This window comes from Nomascus leucogenys, chromosome 4, assembly GCF_006542625.1.
Source record: "Nomascus leucogenys isolate Asia chromosome 4, Asia_NLE_v1, whole genome shotgun sequence".
NCBI lineage: Eukaryota > Metazoa > Chordata > Mammalia > Primates > Hylobatidae > Nomascus > Nomascus leucogenys.
The window spans coordinates 133686650-133702945 of NC_044384.1; the positions used below are offsets into that span (position 1 = coordinate 133686650).

General features: G+C 36.9%; 1 protein-coding gene across 28 annotated transcripts in view; it reads right to left on the reverse strand.

The window, feature by feature from the left end:
• The window catches only part of PCM1 (pericentriolar material 1), a 108059-nt gene that overhangs the window by 26666 nt on the left and 65097 nt on the right, over positions 1-16296 (reverse strand). For all 28 annotated transcript variants that reach the window (XM_030812300.1, XM_030812293.1, XM_030812295.1 and 25 more), the window contains 4 exons: positions 16157-16285; positions 12291-12411; positions 10590-10748; positions 8695-8831 (listed from right to left, as the gene is read on the reverse strand). In XM_030812300.1, coding sequence (XP_030668160.1) covers positions 8695-8831; positions 10590-10748; positions 12291-12411; positions 16157-16285 — 546 coding nt within the window. The remainder of the gene's footprint in view (positions 1-8694; positions 8832-10589; positions 10749-12290; positions 12412-16156; positions 16286-16296) is intronic.

The window sequence follows — 16296 nt, forward strand, 5'->3', positions numbered from 1 at the left end:
GTGCAAGCACTATGGAGGTAAAGGAAAACAGGTAAAGGATAAGGGAGAGGTTTACTCAGCAAAAGTTGACATTTGACCAAACAGTTGAGTTCAAGAAAACAAGCCATGCAGGTAGATATCTGAAGGAAGAGCATTCCAGGCAGAAGTATTAGCAAGTGCCAAGGCCTTAGAAGTGCTAACAACTCTAGTAGGAGAGTTGAAAGGTTAGAAGCAGCAGCAAAAGGACAGTAAGGCCATTTAGGAACTGTTGGAATTGCCCAGAACAAGGCTAGGTGTTTCTGTTTTTACATGGAATAATCTGGACACTGGACACTATCAGCTGACTTTTTCCTCTCAGCTGTAAAGTCAGATACAGAGAAAGCAGGTTCTACAGGTGCTTTCTCAAAGATCTCTCTTCTCTCAAAACATTCCAAAAAAAAGCAATTACTTCTGCTGAGGGAAGAAATATAAGCACACTGGAAGCAATTCTCTGTGGTACATGGCTTACAAAGAAAAGTATGAGTACATTATAAGAAACTAGCCCAGTGACAATGTATTTTGTAGTTTACCATATCTGGATGAAAAGAAAACAATTACTTTTCACTTCTAATTGTTAAAATTTCCATTTTAAATTAGAATGTAATGAGTACCATCTCAGAAAGAAGTCCTGTCTTCCTATTCGATTTGTTGCACATGTCTCCATCTGCCCTGATCAATGTTACTAAATAAAATTAATAGTACTGCTTACCAGTCTGATACTATCAATGTTGATGGGAATATAAACTGGTTAGTTTCTCTGAAGGACAATTAGCTTGTCTAAAAAGCTTTAAAAATGTTTATGACCTTTGAACTAAAAATTTTATGTCTAAAGACTGTTTCCAAAGAAACAAAAGTAAACAGATTATCTTCAATCATTGAAGAAGTGTTTGTAATAGTGGAAAAGAAACCAGAATAAACACAAATATTTAACAATAGGGACTGAAAAAATAATTAATAGAAAATTGTATTCTATGACTACTTGACCTCATAGCAGCCATCAACATAACTCCTTGCAGTCCTTCTTGGTCAACTCTGGCTCTGCTTTTGTACAACTTACAAATGCTGAATCACCTGGTCCCACATCCCAGTTGAAGGCCCCTTTCTATTCTCACATCAAATGCCCTGGCTTTAGGCAGCAGCTATATGCTATAATCTACCTTATGTCTATCTACCCCTGTGCCTGGAATTAGCTGAGTAACCAAATGACTACTTGACCACTCAACGATTGCCTAAAAGACAGTTCAATTTTAAAGTCCAAAATAAAACTCTTGGCTGGCACGGTGGCTCGAGCCTATAATCCCAGCTACTTGGGAGGCTGAGGTGGGAGAATCACTTGAACCCAGAAGGCAGAGGTTGCAGTGAGCCGAGATCACGCCACTGCATTCCCAGCTGGGTGTTAAGAGTGAACCTCTGTCTCAAACCCCTCCGCCCCCAAAAAAAAACAGAGCTCTTCATCTCCCCCTTCTCCCAAGCCTTCTTCATTTCAGTAAATCGTATTTCCTCCCAGCCAGTTTTCTCTATCTCTCGACACTCTAACCATTAGTAGGACCTACTGATTTCCTAACTATATCCCAATTATGTATTTATCACCACCCTTAGCTGCTATCATTTCTCTTCTGGTCTCACTGCACTCCTGACCCCCTTATAATCAATTTTCTAAAAACAAGCCAGACTTTGTTTCTCTGCTTAAAACCTTCTAGGAGTTTCCCTTCAAACTTTGAGCAAAGTCAAAACTTCTGATCATGGCCTGTAATATTTTATACAATTAGCCCTTGCCTCCCTTTCAACTTAGTCTCATACAAATATCCTCCAACCATATAGGCTTTCCCTCTAGTTCCTTCAACATGCGAAGCTAATTCCTACCTTAAGGGCAGTGCACTGTCTGGAATGATCCTGGTTTACACTGGCTCCTTAGTCACATCTCTACTTAAATGTTCCCTCATGAGAAGCTTTCCCTCATCATCCAATATAAAACAGACACCGCCATATCGCCAAATTTTAATTCTCTGCATGGCCCGTATCATTAACTGATATACAGTTACTTGTATGTCTTTTATTTACTTACGTTATTTCAGAGAGTATTCCCACTCTAGTATGCAAGCTCCATGAGAGCAAAGGCCTTGTTCACTGTTAGGTCTGCCAAACCTGGCATTAAGTAGGCATTTTATAAATATTTTGCAATGAATGTTGTGGAACCATTAAAAAAAAAAGGCAGGGGTGGAGCAAGATGTCAGAACAGAAGCCTCCACCAATCATCTTCCCCTTCTGGAACACCAAATTTTAACTACACACAAAAAAAGCACCATTATATGAATAAAAACCAGGTGAGCAATCATGGTACCTGCTTTTAACTTTGTATTGCTGAAAGGGACACTGAAGAGGATAGGAAAGACCATCTTGAATTGCTGACGCCACCCCTCCCCCAACCCCAGGCAGCACTGACTGCAGCAATGCAAGTGACTCCTTCTGCTTGAGGAGACGAGAGCAAGGAGTAAAAAGGACTTTGTGTTGTATCTTGGATACCAGCTCAGCCACAGCTACAACAGGGCACAGGGAGAGTCGTGAGGTCCCCATTCCAGGCCCCAACTCCAAGATAACATTTTTAGATACACTCTGGCCCAGAAGGAAACCCACTGCCTTAAAGGGAAGGACCCAGTCCCGGAAGGATTAATCTTGGCTTAATCTTAACCTGCTGACTAAAGAGCCCTTGGGCCTTGAATAACTGACAGTGATACCCATGTAGTATGCCATGGGCCTTGGGTGAGACTCAGAGATGTTCTGGCTTCAGGTGAGATCCAACGTATACCGAGCTGTGATGGCTATGGTGATTCCTTCTGCTTGAGAAAAGGAGAGGAAAACGGGGACTTTGTCTTGCACCTTAAGTACCTAGTGCGATCACAGTGGGGTAGAGCACCAAGCAGGCTCCTGGGATCCGCAATTCGAGAACTTGGCTCCTGGACAGCATTTCTGGACCTGCCCTGGGCCAGAGGAGAGCCCACTGCCCTGAAGGGTGAGTACCAGGCCTGGCAGCATTCATCACAAGCTGACTAAAAAGCCCTTGGGCTTTAAATGAGTAATAGCAGAACTCATGGGCCAGTGGTCGTGGTGGTAGCCACCAGGAGAGACTCCTCTGCCTATTGAAAGCAGAGGTAAGACTGGGAAGGACTTTGTCTTGTGGTTTAAAGGCCAGCTTAGCCACAGTAGGACAGAATACCAGATAGATTTCTAAGCTCAAGCACACTACCTGTGGACCCGTTAGGGACCTGGGGGAACTCACTGCCCTGAAGGGAAAGACACAGACCTGGCTGGCTTCCCCACCTGCTAATAAGTAGGAGCCCTAGGGCCTTGAGCGAATTTAGGCAAATTTAGGCGATAGCCAGGTAGTGGTTACAGAGGGTCTTGGGCAAGCCCCAGTGCTGTGCTGTGCTGTGCTGGTTTTAGGTATGACCCAGCACAGTCACAGTGGTAGTCACCAAAGGGCTGCCTCCATCACCCCATCTCCAGCTCCAGGCATTTCAGCACAGAGATTCCATTTATTTGAGAGAAAGTAAAGGAAGAGAACAGAAGTCTCCACCTGGTAATTCAGAGAATTCTTCTGGATCTTATCCAAAATCACCAAAGTGGTATACCTCTATGAGTCTGCAAAAAGCACAGCGTTTTTGGACTTGGGACCCAAGTCCCTTTGAATACCTGGAAAGCTTTCCCAAGAAGAATGGGCACAAAGAAGCCCAGACTGTGAGGCCTACAAGAAATATATAACTCTTCAATGCCCAGACACCAACAAACATCCACAAGCATAAAGACCACACAGAAAATCACAACCTCAACAAAGGGACCAAATAAGGCACCAGTGGCCAATCCTGGAGAAAGAGAGATATGTGACCTTTCAGACAGAGAATTCAAAATAGCTGTTTTGAGGAAAGAGAAATTCAAGATAACACAGGAAGGGAATTCAGAATTTTTTTTTTTTTTTTTTTTTTTTTTTTTTTTTTTTTTTTCAGACAGAGCCTTGCTCTGTCACCTAGGCTAGAGTGCGGTGGCACAATCTCAGCTCACCGCAACCTCCACCTCCCAGGTTCAAGCAGTTCTCCTGCCTAGGCCTCCCAAGTAGCTGTCATTATAGGTGTGTACCACCATGTCCAGCTATTTTTTTTTTTTTTTTTTGTAAGTTGTAGAAGAGGCGGGGTTTCACCGTGTTGGCCAGGCTGGTCTCAAACTCCTGACCTCAAGTCATCACCCACCTCAGCCTCCCAAAGTGCTGGGATCACAGGTGTGAGCCATAGCACCTGGCTGGGAATTCACAATTCTATATTCATAGATAAATTTAATAAACGGATTGAAATAATTTAAAAGAATTAAGCAGAAATTCTAGAGCTGAAAAACACAACTGACATACTAAAGAATGCATCAATCTCTTAATAGAATTGATCAAGCTAAAGAATTAGCTTGAAGACAGGCTCTTTCAAAACACACTACTTGAGGAGACAAAAGAAAAAAAAAGTAAAACACAATAAAGTGCACCTACAGGATCTGGAAAATAACCTCAATAGGACAAATCCAAGTTATTGGCCTTAAAGAGGGGGTAGAGAGAGACAGAGAAAGCTTAACAACATTCAAGTACAAGAAGGTTACAGAAAACCAAGATAGTTTAATCCAAATAAGACTATCTCAAGGCATTTAATAATCAAACTCCCAAACATCAAGGATAAAGAAAGGACCCTAAAAGCAGCAAGAGAAAAGAAACATATAACATATAATGGGGTTCCAATATATCTGGCAGTAGACTTGTCACTAGAATCCTTACAGGTCAGCAGAGAATGTCATGTGCTGAGCATATTTCAAGTGCTGAAGAAAGAAAACTTTTACCCTAGAATAGTATGTCCAGCAAAAATATCCTTCAAACATGAAGGAGAAATACTTTACCAGACAAAAGCTGAGGGATTTCATCAACACCAGACCTGTCTGACAAGAAATACTAAATACTTTATTTCCATCTAAAAGAAGACATCAATGAGCAATATCGTCTGAAGGTACAAAACTCACGGGTAATAGAAAGTACACAGAATATTATAACACTCTAATTGTGGTGTGTAAACTACTCTTAAGTGGAAAGACAAAATGATGAACCAATCAAAAATAGTAACTACAACAACTTTTCAAGACATGGTACAATAAGATATAAAGAGAAACAACAAAAAGTTAAAAAGAAGGGGAACAAAGTTAACATTTACATAAGTTTTCATTTTGTTTGTTTATGTGATCAGTGTTATCAGTTTAAAATACTGAAGTTATAAGAAAGCATTTGCAATCCTCATGGTAACCTGAAATCCAAAAACATACACATAACAGACACGAAAACAATGCATGTTAAAAAACAAGAAAAGCATGAGCAAACCAAACCCAAGATAGAAGAAATTAATAAGATCAAAGCAGAAATAAGTGAAATTGAAATAAAATACAAAAGAGCAACGAAACAAAAAGTTGGTATTTTAAAAGATACATAAAATTGGCAAACCATTAATCAGACTAAGAAAAAAAGATAAAAAACCCAAATAATATCAGAAACGAAAAAGGAGACATTACAACTGAGACCTCGCAATCCAACAATACATTAAAAAGATGATCCATCATGACCAAGTGGGATTTATCCCAGGGATGCAAGGATGGTTCAACATAGGTAAATCAATCAATGTAATACATCATATCAACAGAATGAAGGACAAAACCCATATGATTTTAACTGATGCTGAAAAACCATTTGATAAAATTCAACATCCTTTCATGATAAAAGCCCTCAAAAAACTGGGTATAGAAGAAACATACCTCAACATACTAGAAGCCACATACAACAGACCCACAGCTAGTTTCATACTAAATGGGGAAACACTGAAAGCCATTCGTTTATGATCTGGAACACAACAAGGATGTCCACTTTCACCACTGTTATTCAACAGAGTACTGGAAGTCCTAGCTAGAGTAATCAGACAAGAGAAAGAAATCAAGGGAATCTAAATTGGAAAGGAAGAATCAAATTACCCTTGTTTGTATATGATATATATATAATCTTATACTTGGAAAAGCCTAGAGACTCCACAAGAATACTATTAGAACTGATCAACAAATTCAGTAAAGTTGCAGGATACAAAGTCAACACACAAAAATCAGTAGCATTTCTGTATGCTAGTAATCTCATTTACAACAGACACAAATAAAATTAAATACCTAAGAATTAACCAAATAAGTGAAAGATCTCTACTATGAAAACTATAAAACACTGATGAAAGAAATTTAAAAAGACACAAAAATGGAAAGATATTCCATGTTCATGGATTGGAAAAATCAGTATTGTTAAAATGTCTGTATTCCCCAAAGCAATCTACAGATTCAATGCAATTGTGATCAAAATATCAAAGACATTCTTCACAGAGAAAAAAGAATCCTAAAATTTACATGGAACCACAAAAAAAGCTCAGAATAGCCAAAGCTATCTTGAGCAAAAAGAACAAAACTGGAAGAATCACAATAACCTGCCTTCAAATTATACCACAGAGCTATACTAACCAAAACAGCATGGTACTGGCATACAAACAACAGAAACACAGACCGATACAACAGAACAGAGAACCCAGAAACAAACCCACATACCTACAATAAACTCATTTTCAACAAAGGTGCCAAGAACATACACTGGGGAAAGAGAGTCTCTTCACAATAAATGGTGATGGGATAACTGAATATCCATATGCAGAAGAATGAAACTAGACCTCTATCTCTCACCATATACAAAAGTCAAATCAAAATGGATTAAAGACATAAATCTAAGACCTCATACTATGAAACTATTACATGAAAACAGTGGGGAAACTCTGCAGGACATTGGTCTGGGCAAAAATTTGACTAATACCCCACAAGCACTGGCAACCAAAGCTAAAGTAGACAAATGGGATCACATCAAGTTAAAAAGCTTCTGCACAAGAAACAAACAACAAAGTGAAGAGATAACCCACAGAATGAGAGAAAATATGTGCAAACCATCCATCTGACAAGGGATTAATAACCAGCATATATAAAGAGTTCAAACAACTCTATAGAAAAAAATCTAATAATCTAATTTAGAAATGTGCAGAAGATCTGAATACACATTTCTCAAAAGATGACATACAAATGGCAAACAGGCATATAAAAGGTGCTCAACCTGATCACAGAAATGAAAATCAAAACTACAACAAGAAATCATCTCACCTCTGTTAAAATGGCACTTATCCCAAAGACAGGCAATAATAAACGCTGGCGAGGATGTGGAGAAAAGGGAACTCTCATACACTGCTGGTGAGAATGTAAATTAGTACAACCCCTCTGGAGAACAGTTTGGAAGTTGCTCAAAAAACTGAAAATAGAGCGAGAGCAACCATATGATCCAGCAATCCCACTGCTGGGTATATACAGAAAAGAAAGGACATCAGTGTATTAAAGGGGTATCTGCACACTCATGTTTGTTGCAGTACTGTTCACAACAACCAAGATTTGGAAGCAACCTAAGTGTCCATCAACAGATGAACAGATAAAGAAAATGTGGGGCCGGGCGTGGTGGCTCATGCCTATAATCCCAGCACTTTGGGAGGCCGAGGTGGGCAGATCATGAGGTCAGGAGATCGAGACCATCCTGGCTAACACAGTGAAACCCCGTCTCTACTAAAAATACAAAAAATTAGCCGGGCGAGGTGGCGGGCGCCTGTGGTCCCAGCTACTCGGGAGGCTGAGGCAGGGGAATGGCGTGAACCCCGGGGGGTGGAACCTGCAGTGAGCTGAGATCGCACCATTGCACTCCAGCCTGGGTGACAGCGAGACTCTGTCTCAAAAAAAAAAAAAAAAAAAAAGGTGGCACAGACACACAATGGAGTACTATTCAGCCATAAAAAATAATGAGACCTTGTCATCTGCAACAATGTGGATGGAACTGGAGGTCATTATGTTAAGTGAAGCTAGCCAGGCACAGAAAGACAAACTCTGTACATTCTCACTTACTTGTGGGAGCTAAAAATTAAAACAACTTAACTCATGGAGATAAAGTGTACAAGGATGGTTACCAGAGGCTATGAAATAGGGAATAGGGAATAGGGAAGATGGTTAATGGGTACAAAAAGTAGTTAGAATGAATGAATAAGATCTATTATTTAACAGCACAACAGGGTGACTACAGTCAATAATTTAATTATACATTTTAAAATAACTAAAAGAGTATAACTGGATTGTTTGTAACACAAAGGTTAAATGCTTGAGGGGATGGATACCCCATTTACCATGATGTGATTATTACATATTGCATGCCTATATCAAACTATTTCACGTATCCCATAAATATATACAACTACTATATGCTCACAAAAACTAAAAATAAAATAAGAATAAAGGTGATAAATCCTGAAAAAATGCGGTAGAAAAATAATGATCCAGAAAGAAGTTTATGATATAGTAAATGAAAAAGGCAGAATATGCACGTGTACAAAATATTACTGAAAGGTTCAAAGAATGTTGGTAGGGTGAAAAAATTATGAGTGATAGTTTTTTTTTCTTTCGTTTACCTATACCATTGAACTTTATCAAAATAAGGTCTTTTGTATGAATTAAAAAACAAAACATAGAAAGTTTTGTTTATTTTTAAAAATAATTGCTTACCTTCAAAAAAGGAATGACTTCTTTCATAATTGCTTTAATTTGCCGGTCCAGCTGCTGAGTATCAATTCTAGGACATGGGATGGTAGAAACTTCACTTACAGGTTGTTGTGAACTATGATTTTCAATAAGGGGAGTTTCTAATTTTTAAAAAGAAAATACATTAGCATAACAAAGCCTATTATATATACAAATATGCCTTTATGTTGAAATTTGAAAAATATTAAATTTGATGATTTTATGCTAACATAATACAAAGAAACATGTTTGTAGTTTTAGCACCCCCACCAATTAAAATAAAGCAGTAATAAAACCACTATTAGATATCACATATTTAAATTTTTTACATAGAATTATTACTTCTAATCAATAAAAAATATACCTTCAAAATCTAATACCTGAAACCACAAAAATTCTAGAAGATAACACTGGAAAAACCCTTATAGACACTGGCTTAGGCAAAGACTTCATGACCAAGAACCCAAAAGCAAATGCAACAAAAACAAAGATAAACAGATGGAACTTAAACTAAAAAGTTTCTGCACAGCAAAAGAAATAATCATCTGAGTAAACAGACAACCCACAGAGTGTGAGGAAGTCTTTGTAAACTATGCATCTGACAAAGGACTAACACCCAGAATCTAGAAAGAACTCAAACAAATCAGAAAAAAAAAAAAAAAATCCCATCAAAAAGTGGGCTAAGGCCAGGTATGGTGGTTCACAGTTGTAATCCCAGCACAATGGGAGGCTGAGGTGGGCAGATCACTTGAGACCAGGAGTTCAAGACCAGCCTGGACAATATGCTGAAATCCCATCTCTACTAAAAATACAAAACTTAGCTGGGCATGGTGGCACATGCCTATAATCCCTGCTACTCGGGAGGCTGAGGCATGAGAATCACTTGAGCCTGGCAGGCAGAGGATGCAGTGAGCTGAGATTGTGCCACTGCACTGCAGCCTGGGCAACAGAGCAAGACTGTACTCCAATTAAAAAAATAAAATAAAAAGTAGTAGTAGTAGGCTAAGGATATAGACAATTCTCAAAAGAAGATATACAAATGGCCAAAAACCTTTTTGGTGATGTTGAGTGAAAAAATGCTCAACATCATTAATTATCAGGAAAATGCAAATCAAAGCACAAACTACAATGTGGTACCATACTACTCCTGCAAGAATGGCCATAACTTAAAAATCAAAAAATAATAGATGTTAGTGTGGATGTGGTAATAAGGGAACACTTTTACACTGCTGGTGGGCATGTAAAGTAGTACAACCACTATGGAAAACAGTATGAAGATTCCTTAAACAACTGAAAGTAGATCTACCATTTGATCCAGCAATCTCACTACTAGGTATCTGCCCAGAAGAAAAGAAGTCATTATATGAAAAAGATACTTGCACGTGCATGTTTATAGCAGCACAATCTGCAGTTGCAAAATATAGAACCAGCCCAAATGCCCATCAATCAACGAGCAGATAAAGAACATGTGGTGTATGTATATGTGTAGATAGATAGATTTATTTATTTATACACCACAGCATACTACTTAGCCATAAAAAAGAACAAAATAATGGCATTTGCAGCCATCTGGATAGAATTGGAGACCATTAATCTAAGTGATGTAACTCAGGAATGGAAAACCAAACATTGCATGTTCTCACTCATAAGTGGTAGCTAAGCTATGAGGATGCAAAGGCATAAGCAGGATACAATGGACTTTGGGGTTTCAGGGGAAAGGGTGGGAAGGGGGTGAGGGATAAAAGAATACACACTAGGTACAGTGTATACTGCTCAGGTGATGGGTGCACCAAAAATCTCAGAAATCACCACTAAAGAACTTATTATGTAACCAAACACCACCTGTTCTCCAAAAACCTACTGAAAACAAAAATATATACCTTCTAAATTATTAACTGTAGTACTTGCACCAGCACCATCTCCATCCTCAATAATCCTGCAGGTGCATCTCACATTTGAGTCACTTTCAGCCTCAGTCTTCATACGCTCATATTCTCTCATTCTGGCTAATGCCTGGTCTAAGTGAATCACGGTGTTACCTACATTTGGAACAAAAATATTTTTTGAGTATGTAAAAGTGAACTTTTTCATATATTCCTCAAAACGCATTAATAAATGTCCAAACAAAAGGAAGGAAAATTAGCTTTAACAAGTTCTACACACTATACTACTTGAGTACTTCATATACATTAACAAACTTATTTAATCCTTAAAATAATCCTATAAATTAGATGACATTACTTTCATTTGCAGAAAACTTAAGTAACTTGCTCAAGGTTTCACAGTTCAATGTAGGAACATGGATTTAAACTTAGTTATCAAACTCTGAAGCCCATATTTATTTCATCACATTTTGTTGTTTCATTTAAACAACACAAGTAAATTCCAAAATGTCATGCAAATTCTGATGAAAACAATGCAACCTAAAACAAGCAAATTAGGTAAGAAAAAGGCCTATCAATGAAATTTCCCAATTCTATGTTTTCAGACACAGCTACTGGTGCAGGGTTGTAAGAAAAAAAAAAATACCAGTAAATGAAAGAAAATACGTAGGAGTCAAAGTATTCTGGCAAGTCAGAAAGGGATGGACAACCTGAGGGGAGAGGGTTGGCAGGCCACACAGCAATTTTTCTCTGTAATGGGATGAACTCAATGCAGACCCAAATATTTAGAGGTCAGCTAAGGCTCAGAGTCCTCAGTAATTACAATAAGCAAAAGGAAGACTTTTGTTTTGGAGAACAGTAGAAATGTAATGATAGGGCAAGGCTAAGCCCTTTTCTTTATAGTGGAAAAATACCTTTGAAATAATCTAAATCTTCTCTTCATCACGTGAACAAACACGAGAGTAACAGGACATTACATTATTTTATCAACTAAGCGCCCTGGATGGCAGAATGACTGAATTCTCAGGTTATCTTTTGATTGGCCACAGTCTAGAAACGTATCAAGTATCTATGTATTTTTCTTTTCCTTAAATTTCCAAGTCTAGGACTCGAGTTTTTTCTCCATTGCAGCCAGGCAACACTCTAAACCTCTTTTGTTTTACAGCTGATGGGAGAGGGGAAAAAAAAAAAAACCCAAACCAAAAAAAAACAACCAAAACCATGTGCTATGCCTGAGAGTTACTTGAGGTTTTCACTACAGGTTATTTAGGAAATCTGACTGCTTAACTGAAATTACAAAGTTAACATTTTTATTAAAAATATGATTAGATGAGGCCTGAATTGTTCCCATGAATTAACTAGATGACCTTAAACGATAGCCTTTCCTTTAAGGAAAAGGAAATAAACATTTTCTGAACTCAAGCAAGTAAGTTCCATTATATTTTCACACAAACATAGCAAGGTAGATTAAGATTCCCATTTCCTTAGTATATGCAGAGTCAGAAATGTTGGATGATTTGCCCACAGGGTTAAGAGTCAGAAGATTGTTGATTTTAGACTGATAGATAATTAAGTCCACATTCTTTAAACCACACACACACTTGGCCTTTCTCGACTTGTTTCCTTATCAACGCCAATTCAAAGGCTGGACCAGATCAACTTAAAGTTGTTTCTAAGATTATAAAAAATTCTGCTTACCTAGATCATCTGTTGCAAAAGGCTCAAAATTTGATGATACAGACAGGACACTAGCATTATCAGCATCATTTTGCTCACTTATTTTATGTGTTTCTCTTTCAAAGTTCTTCTCAAAAGTTTCCTAAGTTACAGTAAAACAAACAAAAATCACTAATACTTCTTTTAAGAATTTCATGTTAATGATCTAACAGAGATAACTATTTACATAAAATTGTACACTTAAAAGATATTCGTAAGTTTCCTCAGTATTCTGTCCAAACAAGATGATAATATAACCAAAGTCATTAAACGCTGAATACAGAGTCACACAGAACAGTAATGTAAGTAGCCCTGCAGAATATTTGTTATTATGTAGATAAACATACACAAAGACAGCTACTGATTAAATTCTAATTTGGCAAAGTTAACATTTTAAATTATTTCTGTACTCTCAGGGACATTCTCCTATCTCCAAATGCTAACAATGTCTAGTAGCTTACTCTATCTGGTTGCCTCACATGAGGAAAAAAAACATCACAACATTATTTGCATTTCTTAAAAATAAACTTTATTGAAATATAATTTATATACAATGCACTCACTTTAAATGTACAGTTTGATGAGTTTTGACAAATGTATACACTCATGTAACCAGATTCCCTAAAGATAAAGACCGTTTCCACTGGCCCAGGACGTTTCTTCACAACCCTCTACAGTCAATCTCTACCACACCCTACTCATGATTTCTACGACTGTAGATCAGTTCTGCTGGTTGTAGAACTTCATACGAATGGAACCAGCCAATATACGCTCTTCATTGTCTGACTTCTTTCACTTAGTATGTTTCTGAAATGAATCCATGTTGTGTGTTTCAGAAGTTCATTATTTTTAATGGCTGCATAGTATTCCACTGTATAGATATACCACAGTTTGTTTATCCATTTATCTCTTGATGCTTCAGTTTGAGGCTATCATGACTAAAGAAGCTATGAACATTAATGTGCAAGTGTTTTTGTGATGCATATTTTCATTTATCTTGGATGAAAACCTACAAGAGAAATTGCTGGGTCACATGCCACATTTATGTTTATAAGAAACTGCCAAACTGCTTTCCAAGTGGTTGTGCAATTTTACATTCTCATAAGGACTGTGAGAGTTCCAACTGTTCCACATTCTCACCAACACTTCTTGTCAATCTTTTCATTTTAGCCATTCTTGATGTGAAGTGGTATTTTCTGTGGCTTTAATTTGCATACTAGCCATTCATATATCTTCTTTCATTAAGTACCTGTTCAAATCTCCTGTCCAGTTTTTACTGAGTTGTCTTACAACTGAGTTGTAAGCTTTATACAGTCTATATATCAGTCAGTTGTCAGAGATATATACTGGGATTATTTTCCCATAACAGTATCTTTTGAAAAGCAGAAAATTCCTATTTTTGTCAAGTCTAATTTATTAATTTTTTCTTTTATAGTTAGTGCTTTCTCTGTCCTAAGAAAACTCGGCCTATGTCAAGGTCAAAATTTTCTCCCATTTTCTTTTAAAAGTTTTAATAGTGTTGGCTTTTACAGGACTTTAGGTCATTTCAAATTAATTTTGTGTATAGTGTGATGGTGGTAGGGTGTCTCACTTATATTTTGATTATGACGTTTTACAGTTGTGTTCTTTCCCTTAACTATTGATCTTTTTAAAGTTTCCTATCTTCAATTATGAAATCAAAGATTTGTTCCTGATTAAAGGAAATTTAGACATTGAGGAACATATTTTAGAAATAGGGAAACCATTTTTTTACTCCTTCAAGTAAGACTTGAAGACAGATTGCTTTTACCATTTTATTATCATCAGGAGCAGGAGACACAAAGTGTGTTTTCTTCTTCCTAAACCTCAATGTCTCTACTCCATCCTCCTTGACTTACAACTCCCAGATACCCAGTTTCACTTTCATTTCTCTCTTTCCTGGGAAAGAGCAGTATCTCTTACACATCTGAATATACGTTTGTAAAAACTCCAAAAATGAAGCTCAAGAAGCACAGAAGCATCTAGAGAATGAGGCTCTAAATCTGTCCAATACAAAAAACACCACATGGCTATTTAAATAAAATTTAAAATTTAGTTCCTCAGTCACAATAGCTATACTTCAAGTACTTGCTAGCCACATGTAGCTAATGGCTACAGCATTAGACAATGCCGACATAAAACAATTCTGTCACTATAGAAAGTTCTACTGGACACTGCTGCATCAGATCTGTGAGTATCTACACTGGATATTGTGGTGCCGCTGATTAAATGGCATTAGTAAAGGGAAGATGTTGACCTTAATGCTGAATTTAAGTTTCAGAAGAAATATCGAAGAACTGATTTAGTTACTTAATTAAAAGTAATACTAAATACAATTACTATCCCAAGTCCTTACTTATCAAGTAGTACAGCATCTTTAAATTTCATTTAACTTTAAAACCTTCTTAGGTTAACTTTATCCTAAACTGTAGCTCAACTTTCAAAATGTGCTATCGATGGTGCAAACCAATGTGCTCCAATCTCTTAAAATAAATGGAAGTAATGCTGCCTGCATGAAACTTGGATAAAAGTGAAACCACTGGAATTAAGGATATAAAATTATTGAAAAATACGTCTAGGAATGGAGACTATTCATTCTCTCTCAAGTTATTTCAATGCCCGATAAACCTTAGTATAATTTAACATCATTTTTAATGTATTCAAGCAGGTGACATTTCATTTCCCACAAAAAGGAATACACAATTTTCAATTAGTTGTAACAATCCAAAGGAGCAAACACTGACACTAAATTTACATTTCACATTGCAAAGTTAATTAAAACCATGTAGTTTTTAGACACAGGTTTATGTTATAGTACTAAAGGAGTCAGAGTCCAGTGGGAAAACATTTTAAACAGAAAAGATGAGCTGGGGAAGTATTTTAAACACGAGTAGAAGTTAAAGAGCAAAAATTGAGAAAAACTCAGAAAACTACTGTATCTGAAGAGGCAAGATAATCCTTTGAGAAAACACTGGCTTCAGAAAAAACTTAGTATTAACACTTCAATAAAAGGCAGAAGCAGTAACTTCCAACTCTCTACCTATAGCTGGTATTTGCTAATCAACTATGGAACTCTTACCCACGTATCTCTAGGTGCTAGAGTTGTCATAAAAAAGGAATGTATTTGCTATCCCACGACCACATGTAATATTTTCCAATAAAATCAAGGCCTGAACCTTGAAATAGGTGATTCCCAAACACCTAGCACATTATCTCCTCAGTATACTAGCAGTTTTGTCACTGTTATTCAATCAACGATGTGCTAAGTGCTATTTGGAGGACACAGCTTACTGAATTTATACCATTCTCCTTAGCACTCTTCTCCATTTCCAGGTCCTTTTTACTCTATTCAAAATTTTCTCCATCAATCAGAATACATTAAATTACAATTTTTTTCCTGGAAGACTTTCTTTTGTCTAGGCTTTTTCTTTTTAAATCCAAAGACGTGATTTATCCTGTATTTATTCATTCAAGCATTTTTACTATAATCTGATTGCTGTCTGTTTTACTCAGTGTCTTAAATAAATACAACATATATTTGTAAATGTCTTTTAAGAATCAGCCCCTATATTGGGTAATAACAACATAAATATGGCTATCTCAGACCTCATAATCTAACATACATACATAATTTTTGGTGTTTGCTACCATATTTTCATTGCATATTGTATCTCGCCCTCAAAATAAAATAACACATTATACCCAGGTTTTAAAAAAAAGCTGAAAATCAAATATATTAGGTCTACCTACAATTTGACAATAACCTATTTAACTTTTATTTAGTGCATACTAAAATTATGTCTACAATTCACTAATCATTATCAGCTTACATCATCAGTAGTAGCAAGGCTCTCACTAGGAGTAAGTTCTGAGTTTGATGCTATCCAAGTACCAGAGTTTACTGACTTTACATTTTCTCCTTTTTCATGGCTCTCAGAAATATGTCTGGATACTATGTCCTAAATAAGAA